This window comes from Haliaeetus leucocephalus, unplaced genomic scaffold, assembly GCF_000737465.1.
Source record: "Haliaeetus leucocephalus isolate CR32 unplaced genomic scaffold, Haliaeetus_leucocephalus-4.0 Scaffold932, whole genome shotgun sequence".
Classification (NCBI taxonomy): Eukaryota; Metazoa; Chordata; class Aves; order Accipitriformes; family Accipitridae; genus Haliaeetus; species Haliaeetus leucocephalus.
Window position 1 is genome coordinate 17,900,566 of NW_010973368.1, and position 24,854 is coordinate 17,925,419.

At 49.1% G+C, this 24,854-nt stretch overlaps 1 protein-coding gene across 1 annotated transcript; it reads left to right on the plus strand.

The window, feature by feature from the left end:
• Window positions 1-1,959: 1,959 nt before the first annotated feature.
• EXOC3L4 (exocyst complex component 3-like 4) lies at window positions 1,960-23,434 on the plus strand. The gene is made up of 11 exons (XM_010583983.1): window positions 1,960-2,233; window positions 6,442-7,093; window positions 10,068-10,185; window positions 11,244-11,369; window positions 12,604-12,704; window positions 14,686-14,781; window positions 16,954-17,068; window positions 19,118-19,240; window positions 19,931-20,083; window positions 21,071-21,192; window positions 23,272-23,434. The coding sequence occupies exons 1-11, from the start codon at window positions 1,960-1,962 to the stop codon at window positions 23,432-23,434; spliced, it is 2,043 nt and encodes a 680-aa protein (XP_010582285.1).
• The last annotated feature ends 1,420 nt before the right edge of the window (window positions 23,435-24,854 follow it).

Sequence of the window (24,854 nt, forward strand, 5' to 3'; positions counted from 1 at the left end):
GAAGACTAAGGAGGATGGAGAGCAGCGCCATGCCCAGAGGGACCCCCTTGGCCGGCCCGGGTGTGCGGGACAGTGCTCCAGTCAGCTGAGGTGGGCGAGCTCCCCCAGACCCCTGCCCTGCAGAGCTGCCCACCCACCACCCCATCTCCCCAGGATTTCCTGTGGCACAGAGTTGCTCTCGGTTTCTGTGGATTGCGCCTGTGTTATCCCAGCTCCACTGTGGAGAGGATCAGTTCAGTTGGTACTGGGGTATGTATCCCTTCTTTCCTTGCCCGTGGGCTCCTATTTTATGGTCCTCCTCCCTGGCTCCCTCCACCACACAGCTCACCCCTTTGATCATTGGTGCTGCTCCACTCTGGCCACAGAGCCCCCAAGCAGGGTTTGAGCTAGGGACTCAGCCCCCTTCCTACTGAAATCCCTGGAAAATGGGGTGTCCTCCTCTCCCTCCCACCTTCCGTATGGGCTGTTACGGGATGAGCTCCTGAGCAAGGCAGTGAATGATTAAATACTCCCCTGAGAGGGTGTGAAGCAGGGTCTGAGCCCCAACTGTGCGAGCAGCACTGCAAACCCATGGGAAGACGCAGTCCCTGCAGTTTATAGCCCGTGAAATAACCATGCGCAAGGGAGCGAAACAATGACCAAACTCGGACTGAGGAAGGATGAGATCTATTTCCAGAGTCCCAACATGTCTGTTCGCTGCAATCATATTTCAGTCTCTGGCTCCTGTGAGCTGGACAGACCTGAGACAGGCAGTTCCTGGGTGACCTCAAGCAGTAGCTGCTTCTAATGATTTAAACTGATCGCTGAGCTGCCTTGAGCGTGCTGTGGGGAAATGTCACATTTCCCATCCTCAGAGCTCTGCAATGTACAATGTCCCCGTGAGCGGGCCATGTTAGCTGCTGACCGGGTGAGAGCCCTTTGCAAGGGAGGGAAGGCAAAACCTCTGTCTCTTTCCCCTTCCCAAGCACTTGGGCCAGCCCTCGGGGTGGGCAGAGGGGAGCTAGTCTGTCTGAAGCAGGGCAGGAGCCGAGCAAGTGCAGGGAATGTGACTACAGAGCCCAGTAGCACTGACAGGAGCACTTCTGTTGAAATCTGAAATCTCCTGCAGCATCCCCTGCAGCTCACACAGGGGCTTGCTTGGCCCTCGAGATACCCATTCTCAGCACACCAGGATGCAGTGCTCTGAGGCAGGATGAGTGATGTGAACCTTTACTGCATCGTACAGCCTCCTGCACTGTAACCATGACGATTTGGAGTGTGGAAATTGCTGTGGGTTTGGTGGAAGGGGCTAGAGCAGAGCTTAGCCACCAGCCGGGGACCGCTCACCCCTGGGCCACCTTCTATCAGCAGCAGCAGCAGCAGGTCAGGGCTTGAGCAGGGCAGAAGCAGCAGCACGACCCAAAGTTGCTGTATCCACATGAGAAAGTGGCAACATCTCAGTGAGACTCAGGAAGGGTTATCATTCCTACGTGGCTGGAAATCCACCTAGAAGAATGGAAAGTAAAACCATATCCTGTTACCAACCAAAATGGTATGTTCACACAGATTTCATTATCTCTGACATTTAGTGATTCCTTGGTGCTGGAGAAATAGCTGCCATTTGCCTGATTTATGGAGTTAAGTAGAGCTTTCCAGAGCTAAAAGCAGGTCAGCACCTGGTATCTGTGACTAGAGAGATTGTTTCAGTAGCTACAGGCTAGAACAACTTGCTCTGTCCTTGTATTAGGCACAGGAAAGGGATGGGCCAGATGTTCAGTCCAGGACTGACTTTGGACACACAGTAATACCCTGTTATGAACATCTCATCTAATTCTGCTGTTTTATGCAGTTCAGTGATTACTGTCAACCTGTTTGGAAAGCTCCTTATTGAAAGACAAGATGAATAGAAATACAGAGTCAGACCCAAGGAGCGTGACCTCAGAACCAGCCTCACTGACTAACAGTGCAGGGGAGGAAAAGATGGAGGTTGCTTCTGAACAAAGCAGCCCAACTTTGCATAGCAGGGACAGTGGGTTCTTTGAAAGAGGTATTAAAACAATGTTAAGCATCCGGAAATCAAAACGAAGTCCGAACAAAGAGAAAGGAAAGGAAGGTACCGGCACTTGGAAAGGAAAACGACTTTCTTTGCGATTCTCCAAGAGCTATGAGGAGAACAAAACCACGATCTGTAATGGTGTGGAGGAGATTAGTGAGAAGATAGAAGCAAAGCCCGTTCAAGGAAAGCCTCTTTCAGGTAAGAAGCATAACCACCAGTGTAATTTGCTTGGCAGGATATACATAACCTTCAAGTAATTTACACTTTGCAAGTCTTGCGCCCAACAGAGGTGCTAAAGAACAGGCACCCCATTACGGGGCAGAGACAACTGTCACCCCTTGCACAAACACGTTGGGGCATTACCTGGCCCGGCCTGGGCAGATCACCTGTCACTGAACATGCTGCTGTGTGGCCTCCACCGCGTTAGTTTAAGCATATCAACAACCTACCTATCAACCTATCAGCTCACATATCAGTGGACATATCGCCCCTCAGACATATCAGTCACCAATCTGCTGAGCACAGTTTGGGAACTGCTGGTCTGACAATATCTAGAAGTGCAGTGTGGGCTATTCCTACACTATTGCCTGCATTTTACTTTGGGACAATTTCTGCTCTTCAGCTCTCAGACTGATGGTCGCCAGACTGTACTCTGTAAGTTGCTGCAGGGCCTTGATGGGGAAAAAAGATGGTTTGGATGTGATCTGGTTTGGCACCTCCAACTTGGTTCCTAATCTTAGAGACTGCCTGGTGAATAGACCTCCACAGGTGCTTTGCTCTCTTACACTGAATTCCCATCTATTCTCACAACAGCAGTGCTGCAAGTATTTGTTCAGTTTGTTTTCCTCACACTGGTTATTCTCAAGCATTTTGTCAGCATTATATAGATAGGTCTTAGTCAAATTATAGTAACTACCTTCAGTGTAGCTCTCACCTTTCCGCAAGTGTGGGCAGACTGCAAGGACTTTGATCTTGGTTTGAGCACCGTTCTCCTCCACCTTCTCAAGGCTGAGGTACTACAATGCATGCACCAGGAGATAGACTGAGGTGGGTCAACATGGCTTCACCTTTCCCCAGCCTAAATTTCTAGAAAGAAATTCTTGGTCTACTGCATCGGATGTCATGGGTACCTGTCCTGGTTTCAGCTGGGATAGAGTTAACTGTCTTCCTAGTAGCTGGTACAGTGCTATGTCTTGAGTTCAGTATGCGAAGGATGTTGATAACGCTGATGTTTTCAGTTGTTGCTCAGTAGTGTTTAGACTAGAGTCAAGGATTTTTTTCAGCTTCTCATGCCCAGTCAGGGCACAAGAAGTTGTCACAGGACACAGCCAGGGCACCTGACTCAAACTGGCCAACAGTGTATTCCATACCATGGAACGTCCCATCTAGTTTAGGAACTGGGAAGTGGGGGGCGGGGAATCACCGCTCGGGGACTGGCTGGGTGTCGGTCGGCGGGTGGTGAGCAATTGCCCTGCGCATCATTTGTACATTCCAATCCTTTTATTACTACTGTTGTCATTTTATTAGTGTTATAGTTTATTAGTTATTAGTTTCTTCTTTTCTGTTCTATTAAACCGTTCTTATCTCAACCCACGAGTTTTACTTCTTTTCCCGATTTTCTCCCCCATCCCACTGGATGGGGGGGGAGTGAGTGAGCGGCTGCGTGGTGCTTAGTTGCTGGCTGGGGTTAAACCACGACAGCATCGAAGGGCTGACATTGTCTCACTGCTATAATGTGCTCTACTGTGCCATGAAGTTATTTACTGCTTTGCACTGATACATTGTGAGGTTGGTAAGCTGGATCTGAGCCCATCTCATAAACTTTGCTAGTCTGTTCTCAAAGGGTCTTAGATGAGAAGCAACAGGAAATGTTACCATAAGCCCTTTTCTTCTCCTGCAATAAACAAGCTGAGGAATTGCATGAATAAGGCCCATCCTGTGCCCAATAACTCATGATTGGCCTAGACTAGAACAGCTCTGTCAGAAACACGTCCCATCCTGAGATAAATATGGCAAGCGATGGAGACTCCACCATGTGCACCATTAAGCTGCATAATGGTTAATTGCTTTTCAATTGTCTTCCTTCAACTACCAGCTGGCTGATCTTGTATTGCTAAATTAAAGATCCATTTAGCACCCAATATCACCTCCCTGACTAATTATCCTAGATGGTGATTAAATGGTGTTTTCTCACTTTGATAAACAGAACAGAATGTATTCCTTTAGTCTCTCACTGCAAGCACTTGTGCAAACACAGGTTTTATATTAATTTATCTAGAAGAGACTAAGTTAAGTGGCACAATCTCCCTCCCCTCTGAGTGCAGAAGCAACTGTAGCTCCATATAGGGACTCAAAGCTCTATGCATGCTATGCTGCATCAATAGTTGGGTTATTTGGTGTATTTCCATCTTCATACAGATACTCTCACACTGTACAGACTATTTGGTGCATATGGTATAAAATTTGTGTGCAGACAAGCCCAAGGGCATAAATTATGGGCTATGAACCAGTCCTTCATATCTTCCCTGAGTGCTCTCCAATTTTTCCATATCATTTTATGTGTGTATGTCCCAGAAGCAGTGGCCACACATGCCTAAGTAATACCCTTTCCCTTCTCCTCTTTAATATTTGCCTTATGCCCAGTATCACAGTGGGATCTCCTGTTCAGAGCATCTGTTATGATGCTGGAGATGGTGAGAGCTTCCTGGGGCCTCTCTAAAGCTAACAGTGCTCTTGGATCTCCTCAACACATGGCAAATACTTCTTATGTTACTGGCAAATAGGCAGCAGTTCTTGCACAAGCAAGGCATTGAAAAAGAAATGGGAAACTCAGTAGACCTCAGCCACTTTGGGGGTAACACTATTTGGTGACTTTCCCACAGCCTCAGCCAACACCAGCCAGTATTGGTGCTGAGGCAAAGGAGGTAGGGAAAACCCATGTGAGACCTGAGCACCAGGAGAAAGCACTCACAGGTTTGGATCCCCCTCCAGTGCACACACCTCCCAAAACCATCCAGGGACAGCAGCGCTTGGAAGACAAATGTCACTGGTGAGAGGCAGTGCTGCGTATCTGACTGTAGGTTTACATAGAGGTGGTGAACAGCCAGGTCACCCAACCCTGAACCACCACAGGTGGGTGAACTTCACATTCCTGGCATACTTTGGCGTTCTTCCATTTCCTTCTGCTGGGACCCCGGCACCACCATCCCAGAGACTGTCCTCACTCCCCAGCCAAAGGGTTATCGCAGATTGCAATACCTACAGGGCTGAGAAGCTGTGGCTTCCGGTCCTCCAGAAGTCCCTCTTTTTGTTGAGAGAAGGCTGAGGACCACAAGCAATCACAGAACATCTCCTAAATGTCTGGAATAGCTAAGAGGCCAGCCATGAATGGGCCAGTCTCTGGCTTGCTACCTCAGTCGCTATATCTCAAGGAGTCATCATAACGCAAATCACCAGCGACAACCTCTGTAGTTCGCATTAGCATTTTGCTCAGCCTTCAGAAATGCAAGAGCCAGTTTGGCTGTGACATTAGTTGATCATGTGTCTTAGGAAAACTCGATAATGCACAAAATCAAGACAGGAGGGAAGCCTGGGGTTTGCCCAAGGTTACATCTGAACCGGGAATGTTCCCAAAAACGTATCATCAGGAGCATCCCCAAGCCAGTATCCCACTCCCCCAGGGCCTTGGTATCTCTGGAGGACATGCAGGTGGGTAGGCTGGGGCCAGACACGACCATCCAGTGAGATGTCTGACCTGGGAGCTCAGAAGGCCCAAAGGGGTCTGTCCTGCTGTGCTCCCTCCCACCCCTCCAGCCAGACCCCTGGGCACTCTCCCTGCCTTCTTGGGCAGCACACCGAAATGCTGTTTCAAGCCAGAGATGCCAGAGCTGGGCTGCACCACCATGGCCAATTCAGCAGCAGAGTGTGCTGGGCACTCTGGTATGCTGGGAAACAAGGGTATCTGTGCTAAAGGAAATCCTGCTGGTAAGGTATATCCCAAACTGTCCCTGCTGCAAGTCCCACTTCAGCTCCACACTAACAGAGGGGCAGAGCCAGAGGCAGTTTTATGCAGCCTGAGACCCCAGTGTCCCTCTGCGCAGCCTCATTAGCCGTTGCTTGAGGTTTTCCTGCAGGGCTATAATCAGTTTTTTGGATATCTCCTACCACTGAAACCAGTAGTTTAGAGATGTGGCTCAATTTGCAGTGATTGCATTTCTGTTGCTTTCCTCTCCTGTGTCAAACAGGAGCTGGAGAGACGAGGGGGGTCAGTCTCAGGGGTACTGCTGGGACCTGGCTACTCAGAGCAGCCCTGCAAACCTCCCTGTGAGGCATCTTGTCCTGTTACCAACCTGTCAATCACCTAATGCCTGCTTTGTCCCAACCCCTCCCCCCCATTCTTTCTGCAGTAATGGAAATCAATGAACTTATTCAGAAAAGGCAACTTTTGGAAGCATTTGCAAGCATCAGGTACTTGGAAGATGAGGCTATTGCTGAACGGGATGCTGAGAAATACCAAGATAACCCCCAGGAATTTGTACGGAAATCCAAGGATGTGGATTTGCTTTATAACTCTATCACAAATGCGATCCAGTCCATTGTGGTGGGAACGCTGGAGCATCCCACTGCAGAAGACACTATGCTGACCTCCCTGGTGACTTTAATTGCTTGTGAAGAAGCAGCTCATGCTAACACAGGCAATGCTGCTGGTCCTGGGTTGGACTTGCTTGGCACACCCAGAAAGTGGAGGGAGGAGTGGAGGGAAGCTATCAACAAGAGTGCTAGAAAAAGAGTCCTGAGGATACCCATGGCATCGAAGGAAGAAGAGAGTTCTTGGCTTGATCTCCACTTAGGATTCCTCCAGAAACAACTGAGTGAAGACTTACTGAAAATCAAGTTATCAGTAAAAAAGTGCTATCCAGAGGAGTACCAGGTGTGTGACACGTATGTGGAGGCTTTTCACAAGGCCATTGCCTCACACTTGCAAGATCTCTCCCAGAGACCGCTGGAATTCAATGAGCTCTACACCTTACTCAACTGGGTGGCCAACACCTACCGCAGGTAAGATGCTGCAGTTGCCCCATTGCTTCAGCCTCTTCCAGAGACCAGCAGGGCCACAGCGTGCTTTGAAAGCACCAAGCTATTTTTAGTTTCCTGAGTGAGGAAGAAACACAGTCTCTTCTACAGTAGAGCCAGATAGCCAATCTATTAATAGGTGGGGACAAACGTTTGTAAATAAAACACTTACTGCTTTTCACAGATCTAAATTACCTTGTTTTACACCCCTCTCCCACTTGCTGTTCTCACATGCCAGGAATCTCCTCCTTGCAGCTCTGATAAACCTGCTCCTTTTCTGCAAATATTTTGCAAGGTCCAGCAGCTGCACGGTGACTTTTCCAGGCACAGGGAGGGACCTGTGGGGGAGCCCTGCCTTCTTCCTTTTTAATTAAATCTGTGATGCATTTGGAAACGGGCCACGTTACCCTCCATGTTCAGGGGTCAGAGTTGTCTCAAGGAGATGCCAAGACAACACCATGTGGAATTAGCCACAGTAAAACAAAGGCTCTGGCTCAGACGTGTCCACTAGTTGAATGGGAGGTCCATGTTTTTTAGGACCTCTTAAAGCTCCCTGTAATTCAGGGGTGACTAAAATATTCTAGGAGCTGCATAGACGTATCAAACACCATCCTCAGGGCACCCTCTGCATGTGGGAGTAAAGGCAGGAATTCTGCACAACAACAGTAAAAACTGTGATGCTGGACATTGCCTCCTTTTACAGCCAAAGGAGACATCTAAGATAGGCACCTGTAGAAGGTCCAGGCATTGTTTGTCCTCAGTTGTTCACTGGGCTAGACCACAGACCATCATCCCAGCCCCAGAGATCTCCCAGACTAAAACCCAACAGAAATACACAGTGGGGTGGGAAGGAGAAGAGAGGCAACATCCACAGGAGTTGGGTCTGGTAATGAGCATGTAAAAACAGCCATGTCAAAGCAAAATGGTGTCTGCCCCAGTAACTGGTCTCCAGGAATGGCCTGAACCAAGGAAGGGACAAACGCAAACCAGTTGGCACCCTTCAAACAAACAAAAAAGGGAGTGAAGGCAGGAGTAGCGACACTGAGTCAAACAGTGGGCAAAAATGGACAAGGAAAGGGCAGCGGTGGAGCAGGGCAAGCAGCAGCAACACTTGCCCAGAGCACTCCTAGCCTGGGGTAGCTTTGGGGTCAGGATCATTTGTACTGCAGATGGTCTTTGTTTTGAACAGCCCTCAACAGATTTCTTCTGTGAACTTGTCCAGTTGCTCCCAAAACCCCATTTACGGTGTGGTGACTGTGATGACATGTGTGTAACCCCCTCAGCATCATGGCACTGGCTGACCAGCATTATGGCAGGACCGCTATGGGAGTGACACTCCCACCCGTTGTCCTCCTTCACGTGTCTCTGCTGATCTCATCTGGAGGGAAATTCCTGCATGTCCCCAGCCCCTGGGAACTGTACTGCACCCCAACATTGCAGGAGACAGGGGGAGAAACAAGCTTCAGCAGCCTGGTTCTGCACCAAAGTGCCCCCATCATATTTCTCTAACTTGCTGAGAAAGAGCTTATTAAGAGCTTGCAGCGTTTTGGGCACTGCTTGCAATCACCTTGCTGGGATGGGCTGTTTCCATTTGATTTTCTCATTCTCAAAGAACTTCATCCCCTCTTGGGACCCACCCCAAAAAAGAAGAAACTGTCTGACCCAAACTCATTATCGATGCTACAATTCAAACAACTGGGAAAAAAGGAAGAGGGGAATAAGCTCCTCGAGTATACAATTGAGCCAGTCATTTCAGTCATGGCAGAGAGTTTGTATTTAAATCTGTGGTGTCCTTTTAAATGAACAGCAGACTCTTGCAGCAGCTGGGCTGTGCAATGCTCCACACGTGCAGATATACCTCTCTGGGAAATTTGAACACTGACTCCAGGGCACTATCAGCATGCTGAGCTTTTTTTCTGCTGAGCAGTCAGTCACTCTGCACCAGCCTGACCTTGTACAGTGCAATCCTCACTTGGATCCAAACCTAACCGTGGGCTTGACGCTGGTTTGGCAATGGGAACGCTTTTTGGTGGTTGGGCAAATGAGCAGACTGTGTGTAGGACATGGCTGCTGTGTTCCCTGCTAACCAGGTGACTGCTTGCAAAAGTCATCAAGTGCATGAATATTTTCTTCTTTCTGCTCTCCACTTTCATTACCCTGAAAGATGCAATACCTCCACGGTCCATGGCAGATTGCAAGGGTAGCACATTCAATTGTACGGGCTAATAATGGGTTTCTCGCCCCAGAGGGAGAAACACAATCACTCCTTCCCTTTCTCTGCCTCCCCGCTAATCAGCTGGCCTCATTACACCACAGTCCAGAGGAGAGTGAGTGGAAAAGTTGCGTGTCAGCTGAGTGCACTTTGGAGTCAGACTCTGTAGCTGCAGGTCCACCCACTGCTTCCATCCGCGGAGGAACCGTGGTGCTGCCATGGCCCGTGTCCCAGGCATGGGAATGCCTTCCAGAGGCTGCCCTGCGCAGAGCAGGACCTGCTCTGCCACCTCCCCTTCCTAGGGATAACGCACAGGGAAAAATAACAGGATGACATAAGCCGTGATGTGACACCGGAGAGGAGCCAGGGAGATCAGCTAACTCCAAAGCAGCACGCTGCTACAGGAATTACCCTGAAAGGCATTTTGCAAGCTTGTAGTCAAATGAATCAGCTTCAGGTTGTTTATTTAAAAAAGTAAATTCTCATAGCACTTTTCATGTCCAAACAACTCAGAAGTCTCATGATTTCTAAGGTGGGCTGGAACCTTAGATCATTTTGATTTTGAATAATTAGGATTTTGAATAGCAAGGAAAGATTTTCTTGTTAAAGCTTGAAAACAAGCATCACAATTTAAGCTTTAAGTATATTTCTCACAGCTTAATAATTATGTAGCTCATGCCACATGAATATTCCATCAGTTTACTCACACTCCGAGGCAACGTAATTTGTTCGTTTGAATCTTTCCAGTGAACTCTTTCTGGGTCACCCCGATCTCAAACCAGAAGTTAAGACAGAAAACCTGTCCCTGCTGTTAACACCAGCTGATTGGGATAAACTGAAAAATGACTACATCGCTTCTGCAAAGGTGAGAGTTTTGTCCTTGTCACCACGTGCCCCCCAGGGAAGGTATGGGAGCCCCAGCCTCCAGGGCAGAGGTCTCGGATGGCTGCATCATGGTTTCTAGCCCCACCAGGTGCTGAGTCCTGCCAGCACCATGCAGAACGGCCTTTAATCAAAAGCAGAAAAGTCCTGAACACCAATTCAGGGACCGAAGCAGGCCATGGGCCCGAACCTGGGTGATCACAGAGCCAAAGGGACTGTACCAGACCCATATAGTATGGCAGAGGCTTACCGAAAGGTCATAGCTGGGCTTCATCAGACTGAATGCATTGCAAAGGTAGACGTAAAGGCATTTTAGCTGCTACTTTCACAACGTGTGATCTCCTCCAGCACATCAGAGGTTTGCTATAGACAGACAACTTTGGGCACGTCCCCGCCAAAGGACCTCCCCATGGTTGAGCTCCTCCTAGGAAGCCCCTTCTGCAGCGGTCTTTCTGCCGTCCTTGGCTGGGACCCTGTGTGAGACTACGTGCTTTCCTGGCTCTTTGCTGGGCTCAGACATCTTCTTGCAAACCATTTCTGAAACAGGGCACTGCTCAAGGTGAGCTCAAGGTACCCAGCTGAATAAAATCAGTATTGCTCCATTGTGCTGGTGAAGGATCATTTTGTTTCACCAGCAAAAAGATGGATTTATCAGCCAGGACTGAACAATGCTGCCACTTACCTGAGTGGCTGTACCACCAGAAAGGACTGGTTTGATCTTTAATCCTGACCTTGTGCACTACATGTGCTAGAGGACTTTGCAACCAACCAGTCAAACAGCTGGCACTATTGCCCTGCCAAGAGAATGATTCTCCCTTCATTTGAGAGTACCTTGCTCCCACACAGCACAGCTCCTGATTTTTCCCGAAATCCTGTGTAGACCGACAGCGTCTGGAGCAAGACCTTTGACTCTGCCTACCTTTCCGCACCGCACGCATGAGCCTTACACACGTGCTGACAGAGCAAAACACAGCGAGCCGCTTTACTCATGCTTGCTTGTTATCCTGAGCTGCATGTTTCCTTCCTACGTTTAACATTTAGGGGAAAATCAAAAGCTATTTTGGAAACATCCTGCGACTGGAGGTCACAGAGAAGTGGGAGAAGGAAGTTCATCCAGAAGTGAAGGAAAACCTCTACCACTCCTCGGTCTCCTTTGATATTCAAACGGTATTTAATTAGTTGGGGCAAAGTGTGGGGGGCTCTGTGGCTCCAGGGAAACCGGATTGTTACCTTCTGGCATGGAGGTACTGCCTCCTGTGATAATTTATGTTAGTCACGCACTGGCAGAATACATTAGAGCAGAAAATGCCATTTATTACAACTTTTAGCTCTCCCGCTTGCCTTCTAGCTGCAAATTAAACCTGCTGTCAATTGTGTCAGCAACATAATAGGCAACTGATTTTAAAGTCCTTAAATCTCTTTGATTAAAAAGAAGAAAAGAGAGAGGGAGAAAAAGGCAGAAAGAAAACGTTTGTTAGAAAAACCCCTTGGCTGAAAGAGTGACTTTGTCCCGGGGCTGTGGCAGCCACGGAAAGGCCGTAGGCAGTGACAGCCACTCCAATTTAAACACTACAAAAAACAAAAGCTCCTGCTAGCTTTAGGGACTACAGGGTAATAAATCCAGGAGGGGTTTGGATTCATTCTCCTCACTCAAAGGGTTGAGTCATTTCGATTAAATAATACCAAAAAAAAGAGAGGGAGAGAAAAAGAAAGAAAATCAAAGAGTTTTGCCTGCCGCCGTGACTCTTTTTCCATAGAGGAATATTACATGCTGTGTGATCACCGGGAAGGAAGGTCTGAATGGGATGAGCAGATGGGTAGGATGCCTCAAGAAGCGCCAGAGCGGGACAGCAGCCTGCCTCACTCCGGGGTTTTGGGAATGGGAATTAGGGAGAAGTCCCAGTGCAAGCAAGATTTCGGGGTGATGGCCGACCCTCTGTGTGGCCCCGATGTCACTCCTGGGGAGGGGGCTTCTGTGAGCCCCCAGGGATGGTGCTTATAGCCACCCTCACCATGAGGACAGGGGGACAGATCAGCTCCTCTTGGACATGGGGTTGGGGATTGACGTCTCCAGCAAATCACCCCAAAAGAGGAGGATGGCACCAGGGCAGCTTGGGGCTCCAGTCAACACTGCGTCTAACTCACGCTCAGACAGCGGAAGGACACTGGGCCTTTAGGGATGAATGATTATGCCACAAATCAGTTTGTGCCTCTTGGCCCATTCTGGATTATTATTTTTAAAACTGCCAGAGAATAATCAAAACCACCTGGCAACAAGTCAGCTGTTTCCTCCTTTGCTAGGCGAGTCATTTTTATCAACTAAAGCTGCATAAGAACCTTGTGAAGGATGTTTCGCCTGTGCTTGTCCCATTCACTGGAGTTTTTTTGTGCCCTTTTCTAGATCATCGGGGAGCACACAAAGATATCTGGAGCAATCAGTAGAAGCCTGGAAATGAAAATGCTTGAGCTGTGCCTGGCAGAGCTGCATGAATTCATACCAAGGTCATTGCCGCTCTGGGCAGCGTATTCCTTCCAGATGAGTCCCACATTGGTAAAAAAGCAGGGAAAAGGTCCATGCAGTGGGCCAGACCTGGCACTGAGCAGGCACAGGCCTGCTCCTAGGAGAATTAGAGATCACAATGAGCCCAGTAATGAGCAAGCTGCAAAACAACTTGGAGGGAGTCATAAATAGACCCAGATGGGACTCTTGCAAGTCCCAAAATCTGAGGTCAGAGCTCCAGGAAGGAGCTGCTGCCTGGAAAGGGATGGGACCACTGTGGTCCCATCCATCTGGGACCATTGTGGTATTGGATGCTGGTTGCTTGCAGCTGCAGCCATGGGCAAGCAGCAGTTATGGACCCCCAGACCCAGACCCTGCTTGCCCAAAACATCATCTATGTGTCCCAGGGTGAGTCCTGCCAAGAGGGTTTTCTTCTGCATGCTGTGGCTGTGGGCATAGAAATGGCTGATGGGACCCTCTCTGTTACACCCGGGCAAAACATATAGCTGGGCTGTCTTCTGAGTCTTTCTAAAATGTACCCGTTGTCCAAAGGACACAGGACCCTGCACCTTTGCTGAAATGACAGTTTTCTGCTTGGTAGTCCCCGAGTTATGGCCTCAGCTCTTACCCCCTCTGACATGCTTTGGGAATGCTCCAGGGAAGGTTTTTGGCTCGCAGAGGGTCCCGGCACAGCAACACGCTGTCTGACCTCTCCAGTGGGGCTGTGTTTTGGGGGGTTCGTGGCCGCTTGCCAGAGCAGCAATCTACAGAACAGAAAGGCTGTGCGGCATGAATCAACTCTGAACAAGATTAAAAATAATTTCGCATTAACCTTTGAAGTTTCCCACCTCTGGCAGGCGCTGCTTGGAGAGTTTGCTAGTAGACGTTTTGCAGGAGTGAGGGTAAGGAGCCCGAGCACTCCTTTCTTAGACTGTGAACCCAGGGCATGGCAGGTGTCCAAAGTGTGCTAAAGGCAATGTTTCCCTTCTAAACCCTCAGCCAGCAGTCCATGCTTGTCTCCCATACCCTGAGTGAGCAGGGGTTTTGGCTATTACCAGCTATTTGGCTTTGAAGTCTGCCTGGGTTTTGAAGGAGAAACGCAGTACTAAAGTTCTGTTCTTTATTTTTTTCCTTTTTTCACCCTTTTTTTCTTTGTTCTTTTTTCTTTTTTCTCTTTTTCTTTATGCTTTTTCTTTCCTTTTTTCTTTGTTCTGTTTTTAAATTATTTTTTCTTTTTTTCCTTTTCTTTTTTTTTAAAACAAAATTGGTGTAAAATGCAAGCCAGGGCAGCAAGGGTTCCCAGATGAAAGGGTCACTGAAACTTAAGCTTTTTCTTAAACAAACCTGAGATGCAAGCAGCTGAGGCTGGCCTGAGCAGGTTCCTTTACCCTGACAAAGAATGGGACCACCAGGCAAAACCTGCCTGAGCATGCAGCCTCCTGCCAGCAGTGCAGGTCTGGGTGTAGAACAGCTGTCAAAACCCTAAAAGATGTGCTACACAGAAAACAGCTACCTAACACACCATGCTAGGATTACAGGGGGAAAATGCCGCCCCGTTCCTATTCACCTTCTGTTGTAAAATCAGCCCTAAGGTAAATCTTCTCCTTGTGTGCTTAAGAGGACACATATTATATTGCCCCAAAAGCCAGAGAAATGAAGGACCAGACTGATGACCCTGAGCACCACGGACACAATTAATCTGTCGTTGTGAGGTAAAGTCAGAGATTTGGCGTGCTGAGATCCCTGGCATCTCTCCAAAAGTGCTGTGTGCCCGCTCAGGTGAGTGTACCCTAAACCCATAATTATCTACCATCTATTCCCCACCAATGCACATGCATGTTATGACAGCTGGAAAAAAACACGTCCGCATACAGAGGGGGCAGTTTGGGTCAGCCACCGGTGTCTCCTGACATTGCCGTGCACGCAGCTGAGCCATCCTCCGTACCCCCACCGTGAGCATTACCTGTGTGTCTTCTCCCGCAGGTTTGGGGAGGAGTTCGTCGTGTGGAGCACTGCCCGGGACAGCCCCATCTTTGCGCCCTATTTCGTTGCCTACGTCAACAGCTTCCACGACCTGGTGTAAGTCCGCTCTCCCTGAGCAGAGCTGCCGCGTTGCTGGGGTCCGGGAGGGTGGCAGTGCCCGGAAAGGAAAGACCAAGGTCCCCTTGGGGTGCACCACTGGGTGCTCAGCTCCAGCCCTTCCTCACCTCGCAGGGGGCTGTTCCCCAATAGATGCAGATAAAAGTCACAAGGGTGAAGAGGCAGAAGCAGGGTTGGACCCAGTGCTTGCGTGAAAGCTTTAAACTCATTTTTCAGCCCATCTTTTTCAGCCTCAGAGGAGGGGGTTTTTTTCATTTTTTGTCCTGGAGGCTAGCAGTATAAACCCAGCAACATGGTTTGAAGGCTGCTTTTGGCACCGGGCTGGAGGAAACTCTGTGAAAGCACTCAACCTGCAAATAAACCCCTGCCATCGCTGCTGGCAGCAGGAACTTCTAGGGCTTTGCTTGTGTTATGAATTAGTTATTTAAAGCCATCCATTGAAAAGGCCCCTGATGAACAGGTATGCCCACCAGCTCTGACTATCAGAGTGCTTCCAGGAGAGGGACACTCTCCCTGTAAGCAGGATGGTGCCAGTCAGTGCGTGTCCCAGGGTCTGTCCATCAGCCCAGTGCCGTGGCACAGGACGACCTTGCAGGTGCCACCGCGCAGCCGCCAGCGCAGCCGCTGCAGCCCTCCTGTGCCAGTGCCCCGGGGAACCGAGGCTGTTCGTACAGCACCAGTCCCGGGGGGACGGTCTGCGGCCACGCGGGGACACGGTCCACCGGGGCCCAGGGGCTCTTCAGCATCTGGGGTCATCCCTGCCGTGCAGATGCGGTGCTTCGGAGGCCAACCGACACGGCGTCAACGCCTGGGGTCTGGCCACCAAAAAGCTTGGGTTGTTATCTCCAGCCCACGCCGCTGCATCGCTGCCTGGCCCGGCCTGCGGCGGGGATGCTCTATGCCAAATATTATTCAGGGGCTGCAGAGGATTTCGCGTTGCAGTGTCTCACAGGAGCCGACGGCTCCAGCCGCAGTGAGCACTACCGTCGGCAAGTCTCTAGATGGCACGGTCTCTCCAGCAATGCTAACCTCGCCGAGGAGCTGGCTTTCTCTGCCTCCTCCTGCCCCTGCGGAAAATGGCTCTGCCATTCCCTGCTGGGGACTGGAGAGGTGGGGAAGGGGGAAGCCAGCCCCAGGCAGGGACCTGGCAGGCGTTTGGGTGGTGGGTTGGCTCCGCGGGGTTTATTCCTGAGTCGGGTTAAGTATTCGTCAGCGTGGGGTGATGAGTTGCTGGGCAGAGGTAGGTGACCTAACAGCATGGTTTTGTGGATGCTGGAACCAGATTTCAGGTGTTCAGCAGGAGTTATGGACCTGACCCCCCAGCCTGGGGCAAGAGGGATACTCTTAGGTGTTTTGTAGTCCTGCCTGGGCAGCCTCAGACATATAAACTAGCTACCAGGCAGCGGCAGGAACCCGCCGTGCTCTGTGGTCACAGCAGTGGATGTGGCACGTCCAGGGATGCTCGGGGACCACTAGCATTTTGGCGGTGCTGCCTCAGTTCCCCCCGGAGAGTGTTTCAGCAGGGCAGGGATGGAAAGTGAGAAGAAAGCCGGGAGCTCACAACGGCCCCAAAACCTGCACATACTGCTGGGGATTTCATTAACCCCTCAGAAGCTGTGTTTTCATCCTCATCAGTGTGAAACCTTGCAGAAGTACACACGGTCCCTAGGAAATTCCACAGGTTTCCACTGCTGAGAGACGCTGCATGGAGTGAGTTAGCCAGGCTCTGGGGGAGGAAGGGTCAGCAGCTTTCCCTTCTCTGGCTTTATTATTTATTTCTCTCTTACCCCATAAGCTCCTCTGTGCTCTCTCAGACACCTGGCCATCATTTAGCAGAAGTGTTGCTCAAGTGAAAAAGTAACCAGCCTACGCAACCGCTCTGCATGATTGAATTGTCCCACCTGATGACGAAATAGGTGTTTTTTTAGGCACAGTTACTCATTTGTGATTAATTTTCAGTGTACAGGATTGTGCAAAAAGAGTTCTTACTTTGACCCATTAAGTGTTTCCAAGAGGAAGTACTAGATGTGCAAATTTATTTAAAAATAATGCCCAAGATGCCAATCTGGATAAAATGCTTAGGACAGTGTAATAGTTTACATTTTAACATTAACCTGTTGGTGGTCTCTCTCTCTCTCTCTCTCTCTCTAGGTCAGGGTTAGAAACAGTGTTTAAAGTCAACACTGAGGAACTGCAGAAGATTTTGGCAGCTCTGACAAGGAACTTCACAAATACTTTTTTAAATAAATTAAGAACAAAAGCGCAGGTAAGAGGATCTTGGCCACATTAGTTCCTAAATATAAGGGGTATGTGCAGGACCACTGCAGCAGCTGAGGGCCATTGCACTTCCCTTGTCTGGCCAACTAGACCTCATTTTGGCAGCGCATGACATTATGGTCCCTCCAAAATGCATTTTGCCTAACATTCACAGAAATCCTCCTTAATCCAAAGTGACACTTCCAGCATCCTGGGAGTTTTTTACTATGAGCAATGATACATTTGTCAAGCTGTTTAACTTTAGTACAATGGCAACTAAAAAAAAGGGTGGCTTCCAGCATCTCAGGCAAAGCAGTCAGGGAAACCTTATCCATAGTGAAGCACCGGGGAAGTCAGCTGGACACCACCAGTGGGACATTTTTCCTTCTATCCCAACATTTGGATTTTTCAGGACTTTGATTTACTTATTTGTAGATCTGCGATCACAGTCTGTTATCAACCTCTTCAGACAGGAGAGAATTCATCCTGGCAGAGGTGATTTTTCCAGGCTGTTTCCATGGTGAAGAAAAACTGATTCTTTCAGTGTGAGGATGCTAAAGCTCTGGTGTCAGCTGATAAAGCTCTGATATCAGCTTAACTTAAGTTAAGAGGCCTATAAGGCAACATGCTGCAACGCAGTTTGTGCTTCCCAGCTCTGCTCTGAGCCAGTTGGGGCTCCACTAGCCCTAGCTGGTACAACACAAGAAATGGGGGAAATTAAGCTTTGGTGCCACCCCTTTTCACTCATCCTAATTCACTTTTTAAATCACCAAGCATAACTTTCAGAAACCAAGACAGTCACGCAACTGCTCCAATCTAAGCCAAGCCCGCCTGGCCAAGGGGACTTTCCAGTGACTGCAGAGCATGTCTCAGAGCCTAAGTAAGTGGCAGGCAAGGAAGGAGTCAAGCCAAGGCATTGAGCAAGAGACCCGAAATGCCGTGAGAACTGAGAGCAGCCAAGGCAAAGCATTTCTAAACAGCCCGCCAGCAGGCTGGGAGCACAGCAGGAGGGCACAAGTGGGGGAAATAATTGGGAAGGAGGTTGCCAGGAGCCTAAAGACAGAGATCCTGAGAGCTAAGAGGAGAAAAGTACAAAGGGGATGTGTCAAAGAAGGGATATTTTGAATTTGACCCTTAGGGGAGTCTCTTCCAGGTGCCACCAGAAGCCTTTAGCAGATATTGCTGTGTTTCTATGTGGAGGCACGTTAGCTCTAGGGACCTGGCAAGGGAAACAGCCCACTGGGGACACTTCGTCAGAGCACCTTGAACGCAGGGCAGATGTGAAATGGTGCCATCACTCCCATGTCATCAGTGACCATGAGGCATCAAGTCAGGGATGTTCCCAGCTGCTATTCCCCCCCACCACATCAGAGCAATGAGCAGAAGGAAAATCCCAGTGAGATTTTGTGCAGACACATGGGTCTGGAGGGAGTAGAGACAGCCCCCTGCAAGTGCTGTGAGCAAGAGGAGCTTGATTTCTGTGTGGAGAAGACTGGAGGGGTGATGGATTACTGGGCTGATTTCCAACAGATTTACTACCAAGTGACTTGTCATGGCCATAGCTGGTGCAAACCCATTTAACACTAGCATACCTGGTTGCATACCACAGCCTGTTCTAGCCATGCCTGAGTTTCATCTGATTAACATTCACATCTGTTTCTTCATCGATACAGTAGGGATACAAATTTATTTACCTAAAGAAATACAGCTGGTGGATTAGAAGGTGGTACAGAGCAAGGAGATGAGGTGTCCCAAGTAAGCCTTTAATGCCAAAGCATCTCCTGCTCAGGGAGTGATGCTTCTCCTGTCTGCACTGGGGTGCCTACCCAGAAAGGGAAGGTGTGGGTCTGAATTCCATGGGGTGGAGAGAGAAACCCAGCCTGCTCTGTGCCCCTGGTGCCTAATTCCTGGTGAGTCTTCACGCAGAGTGGGTGCGCAGTCGGTGCTCTGTGCTTTTTGGTTCAAGGCCCCCGAGCAGGCTTACAGCTGGGTGCCTTCAGCTAGTGCATCAGCTAGTCTGAATATTACTGGTGCCACCAGTGAGTTGGTCTTTTTTCAGCCACTCCTTAAGAAAATCCTCACCAAGGACTGGATTTTGGCGACGGAAAGGCCAGACTCGCTGGCGTTGGCAGTCTCGCAGTTCTCCAAGCACCTGCAGCACATGAGGGAGCCCATGGGGCAGGTAGGCGGCTGGTCCCATGCCCGGGTGCAGTGATGCTGGGGGGGTCCCACTGTCATTTGCAGGCTGTGGTCCGATCTGCAGACTCCTTTCCAGTGTCAGGGGGTGTTTATAATTGTGGGGACTGTTCATGTGGGGGAGTTCAGCTACTACCATACTTACACGTGAGCATAAGCAACATCTTCCCTTTCTGTAGTTTAAATACAGGAACTGATTTCTTTAAAGAGGAATAAAAAGCTCTGGTGAACGTTACCACTGAACATTATAATTCCATGAGTCATAGGCTTATGTGCTCCTTTCACATCTATGTAGTTTTGAAATAAATGGGGAGGTGACAACAGCTTTATATTTAAAATTTGCAAGCACCATCAAAACCTACTTTTAAAACAATCCTAAATATTGCCCTTTGCTACTGAGGACCCAAACTGCCAACACAATATTATGGGCTATTTCAGGGTATTTCCATGGCATTCCCTTGGGCACTGCCATTGCTGTCTGCTGGAGCAAGGGGCTGCCAGCTCCCTTCGGCAGGGCTGGCCTGGGCAGCATGTGCTGATGGTGTGCTGCCTTCGTGTACCTCTTCCACACCCTTGGCTGCTGCTAAAGACTGAAAGGCTTCCCCTGCCTTATCTCACTGCTGTGGCCTTGCATGGGAACCACAGAAAAACCACGAGGCTTGATTTTTTTAAACAGGAGCTCCTACGTGATATTCATAAGTACGTGGTGAGGGAATACATCATGCAGGTCATCAAACCCAGACGGAAAATGAATGCGGAGACACAGCAGCAAGTGAGTGAAAAGATGAACCAGGAAGCCAGAATCCTTAATAATACACTCATTGATCAGGTATGTTAGTTCCCTCCTGGCATCCCCTGACTTCCCTGTTCCCAGAGGTGCAATATCCCTGTGCTTGGCTTCCCGGGGACTGAGGCGGCAGGCTCTCAAGGAGGGCAAGCCTCAAGAAATGTAAAAATGCCTAAAAGAGAGCAGGCGAGGTGGTTACTGCAGGTTCATGGTGTGGACTTCCAGCCCCGCGGCCACTCTGCACTAGCGGCTTGTGCGTGCTCAGCTGGCAGCTCTCCGATTGCAGCGCAGGGTGTTTTAACACACTTCGAGGTGCACGGGCACTTTGCGTAGGATGGTTTGTGTGCTGTAGGATCGCACTCATCCCGTGGCAGCTTCCTGCTGGGTGTGTTCCCTTGGGCCATGGGATGCACCTTGTCTCCGAAGGATCCCTACCCTGAGTACAGCTCAGGGGGATGAATCCGTCGAGAAGGTCCATCCAGGCACACAGTCTGCAGACAGGAGGGTGATGGGGAGAAAATTGTGGCTGTTGGTGTGTTTTGTGACTAGGCAACATCAGCCTGGGATTCTCAGGGAAGCCGAAGTCGAATTAATTGGATTTTGCAGAAAGTCAGGTGTCCGGGGCACCAAGTCCCACTGAGGCAGATCCCTCTCAGAAATGAAGCACATGAAACTATCAGGCACCAGGAGGTGAAGTCTCTGGCATCCGCTGCCGTGCCAGACTACAACCACAACGCCCTGCTCAGGGTCTGGCTAGCTGGGGTGCTCATGAGCATCGGGGAGCACGGAGTCAGGCCCCAGCAGAGCTCCCGGGGGTACGTTGCCATCGCCGCCCAGCGCTGCCTCGGCCAGCATCCTGGTGCCCCCCAGCAGCACGCTGCCCACCCGAGGGCAGCCTGTCCAGCCTGCAGCAGTGCTGTCTTACACCAGTAAAAGCATCCTGCTGCTGTGCTCTGCACTGCAGGTAAAAAGGCACTTTGCAGGTGCTGTGCTCCCCCCTGACATCCCTGTATGCCTCCTTGTTTGCAGGGCTCTGACTCTGACTGGCTTCTTCCCGCCATACACCACATTGCCAATATAATTGGGGAGAAGAAAAAAGACAGGATCAAGGAGTACGTCAAGGAGCTGTGTCAGGATTATCCGGATATCAGGTACATGAAATGGCAGATGCCAGAACTGCTGGGCTCCATCCCAAACAGCACGAGCTCGCCCCATGCCTTGGCCAAGCTCTTCAGCTTCTCTTCTCTGCTAGTAGCTACATGTTAGAGGTGCCAGCAACAGGGGGAATCCCGCCTTATTTTTCTTTCTCTATGACTGTATCCTTTCTCTTTTTTCCCCTTTCTGCTGGGTCTTATAATGCACACAAGTTACCTCAAAAGCATTTTCATTTTAGAATAGAATAGAATAGAATAGAATAGAATAGAATAGAAAGAAAAGAATAGAATATTTCAGTTGGAAAAGGCCTACAACAATCATCTAGTCCAACTGCCTGACCACTTCAGGGCTGACCAGAAGTTAAAGCATGTTGTCAATTGTCCAAATGCCACTTAAACACTGACAGGCTTGGGGCATCGACCACCTCTCTAGGAAGCCTGTTCCAGTGTTTGACCACCCTCTTGGTGAAGAAATGCTTCCTAATGTCCAGTCTAAAGCTCCCCTGACACAGCTTTGAACCATTCCCTTGCATCCTATCACTGGATACCATTTTATTTCTCCAGATGAACCTTGTTTCACTGTAAAGCTCCAGGTTGCTTTTCAGTTCATTACCAGTATTAGCCCAGCTTGCCAATTTACAGGCTCCAGCTTTGGAGCAAATAGTTTGTCTCCTGTTCCCAGGCTCAGTCCTCAAAGTGCAGCACACATTGACACAGTGCAGCTACAGTTTCTGAAAGGCCCTCAACACAACCACTACATTTTGGAAGAAATTACAAATTCTTTCTTTTGTACTTTCCATTTGCTGTTCCAAAGCAGCATCTACAAAATTTAAGGCTACTGGAAACGTAAACAAACAAAGTGACTAGCTCTGTCTATGACTAGGCAGCTGCATATCAGAAGTTACCTCCTCTGCTACAGCTCTTCTACCAGCTATTGAGGAGGAATATCAGTGGTACAGCTTGCAAAAAAATTCCATTTCATCAGAGTCATTTCAGAAAAGGACTAAAGGTTTTTGCACTGGGTTACACAGTTCCTGCTGGATAACAGTTATACAATCAAAATAAACCATAAATTTAACAAATTGCTCAGAACACTGAAGTGGACCCTCAAATATTCAGAAAAAAATGACATTAAGTATATTTTCTTCTCCCCAAAACTAAGGCTCAAAATTTTTCATAAGTATATTTAACTTAAGTGGGTCAGTTATGCTTCAAGCTTATCTGTGTGGAGAAATTCAAACATGGACTTGAAAAAGAATAATTGTTCTGGAGTCATTTCCTAGGTGAACACATGTATCCTACAAAAAAAAAAAAAAAGCCTTAATCCCAGTGGCCAGACCAAGCTGATGAAGGAGGCAGTGCCTGTTCTGGGAAGGATGGGAGAGGTAAATAATGACTAGTCAGGCTTAGCTACTTGAAGGCAATTTTCCGGGCAGAAAAGCCATTTACAAGGCTATGATTTGTGGTACTTTTTCATCATTAGCCTTAGACCCAAGCCAGGTCCTCTTGGTTGATCTGTTTCCTGGCTTTCCGTTATTAAGTAATACTATTTTTAACAATTAAGTTTGGGAAATAAGGCAGAACCTGCTGGACCTGCATTGCTTCCTGTTCAGGTCTCTGTTAATTCTTCCCCTGAGCTCTCGGAGATGTTGCTGAATTTGTATATATCAAGATTACTGGAACAGGATATGTTTCCAAGTTGGCTTTCCCAGCTCTAATCTAATTAATGCCTGTCAGCTTCCTAAATATTAGCACTTCTATTACTCAACTCAAAATAATCATTAAATAAAAGGTCTGCAGCCTCTCAGGAAAACTTGCAAAAGACATCACGTGTGTGTGGAGAGGGAGGAGGAAATTCCCCAAAGCACCAGCAGCAGGAGTGTGTCCCACCAGCGCAGAGTGTTAGGAGCTGATGCTCGCTGGCTCGGTACCTCCGGCGGCTGCAGACCCCCGTCCTGGTGGCTCCTCCAGCGCTTTGCCGTGGCCTCGCTCCGCCTCCGGCATGGTTGTTGGTTGCTTACCTCTGGGCTGGTTTTTCTTGCCAGGACTGAGCGAGGTCTTGTTTGGTTTCTGCAGGAAGGAGCACGTCCTGGCAGTCCTCGCGCTCCGGGGGCTGGGGCGCGCCAGGAGAGCGGCAATTTTCCGGCAAGGCTACCATGTGTTGGAGAGCCCCGACGGTAGGGAGGACAGCACGCTCTTCGCTGAAATTGATGCCCCGGTGTCCATCAGCTGCTTCTAAAACAGAACCGAAACAGCAGCCAGCATCTTCCCTCCTCCTACGCTGCCTCTACGGAACGATCCAAAATCTGCTACCCCACCTCGCTCCTCTGCAAACAAAACTTTTTGACGGCCATGAGAAAAGAAGTAGTTTTCTGAACTTGCTAGCCCGAGTTCAGAAACCAAAGGCAACAGACGTGCCAAGACACTGACCTCCTGCAAGAGCTCCTGGGCAGCAACTCCAGGCACTGTGTCCACCCTGTGTTCAATACAGATTTTATTGCTAGGAGGCTGCTCTGTTGTTTGGTCCAAGTTTGAGTCTCTTTTCAGAGAACAGGAGAAAACCAAAAGGAGTTCACTCAGAGCTATATTAAGGCTTGGACCGTGCACTGCATAATTATACAGCAGCAGAGCAAGAGCCTCCTTCATAATTAGTGTCCCTGAGCAACTGAGGGGCAGAGCTTGGGCAGGGATGTGGTAGTGCCCAAGTCTTATTTCCTCCCCTGTGAACCAGCTGGCTGAGCTGGCATGACACAAGGTTGGTGACATTGTGACCTGATGCCACAAACCACTACCTGCCCAAGGAGGAAAACCTTGGAGGGTAACCAAACCCCACAGCTGGGCTGCGTAGCGCATGGACCACTCTGCACTCCAGGACGGACCCTGTGGCCCTTCTGGTGTTTCAGCAGATTTTCCTCATTCATGGGCTGCCTTGCAAAACTCCTGTTGGACTGAAGACCTGTTCATGCCATCACAGCCTCTCTGTGTGGGCAGACATGTCTGGATCGGACATGCCATGTGGAGGGAGGCTCCGAGTCCTCCTTGCCCTGGGGAAAAGGGCCACCATGCCCCTAGTCCATTTTCTTGTATGTTCAAACATATTTTAACAAATCTGGTACAATCTGACCACAGCATGAAACCTAATGTGAGGTGGACAGGCACAGTGCTACAGATCAGATCCTCATCTGGTGTAAACCAGCATCACCCCATTGATGGACATGGAACACCACCGGTTTAACTCCTTGAGGGATTGAAAGCGTTACATCCAGCATCTGCAGGGGACACTAAAAGAGACATCCAGCAGCCTACGGCCGTACAAATCTGATTTTATTTAATCCAATTTATCCTTTAGGTTGCCCTCTGCAGGAATTAATCCAAGACTCTGTACGGAGACATGTTTATGATCTATCAATTAATGTGATAAATGTGGACATGGCATAGCCTTGAACACTAATTTGTCTGCTGCAGAGCTTAGAGCATCAGTAGTGAGCATCTTTCGTTTCTTTTGCTCTGGTTTGCACCAGTATAAATTTCAGCCCGGGTGAGCAGCAGGTGCTGGTGACAAGCCAAGGGAGCTGTTCTGATGGATAAGAAATACAGAGTGCACCTTTAATTCACAATCATTGTAAGAAAATTTTTCTAAGGTAGACTTGCTACCTCCA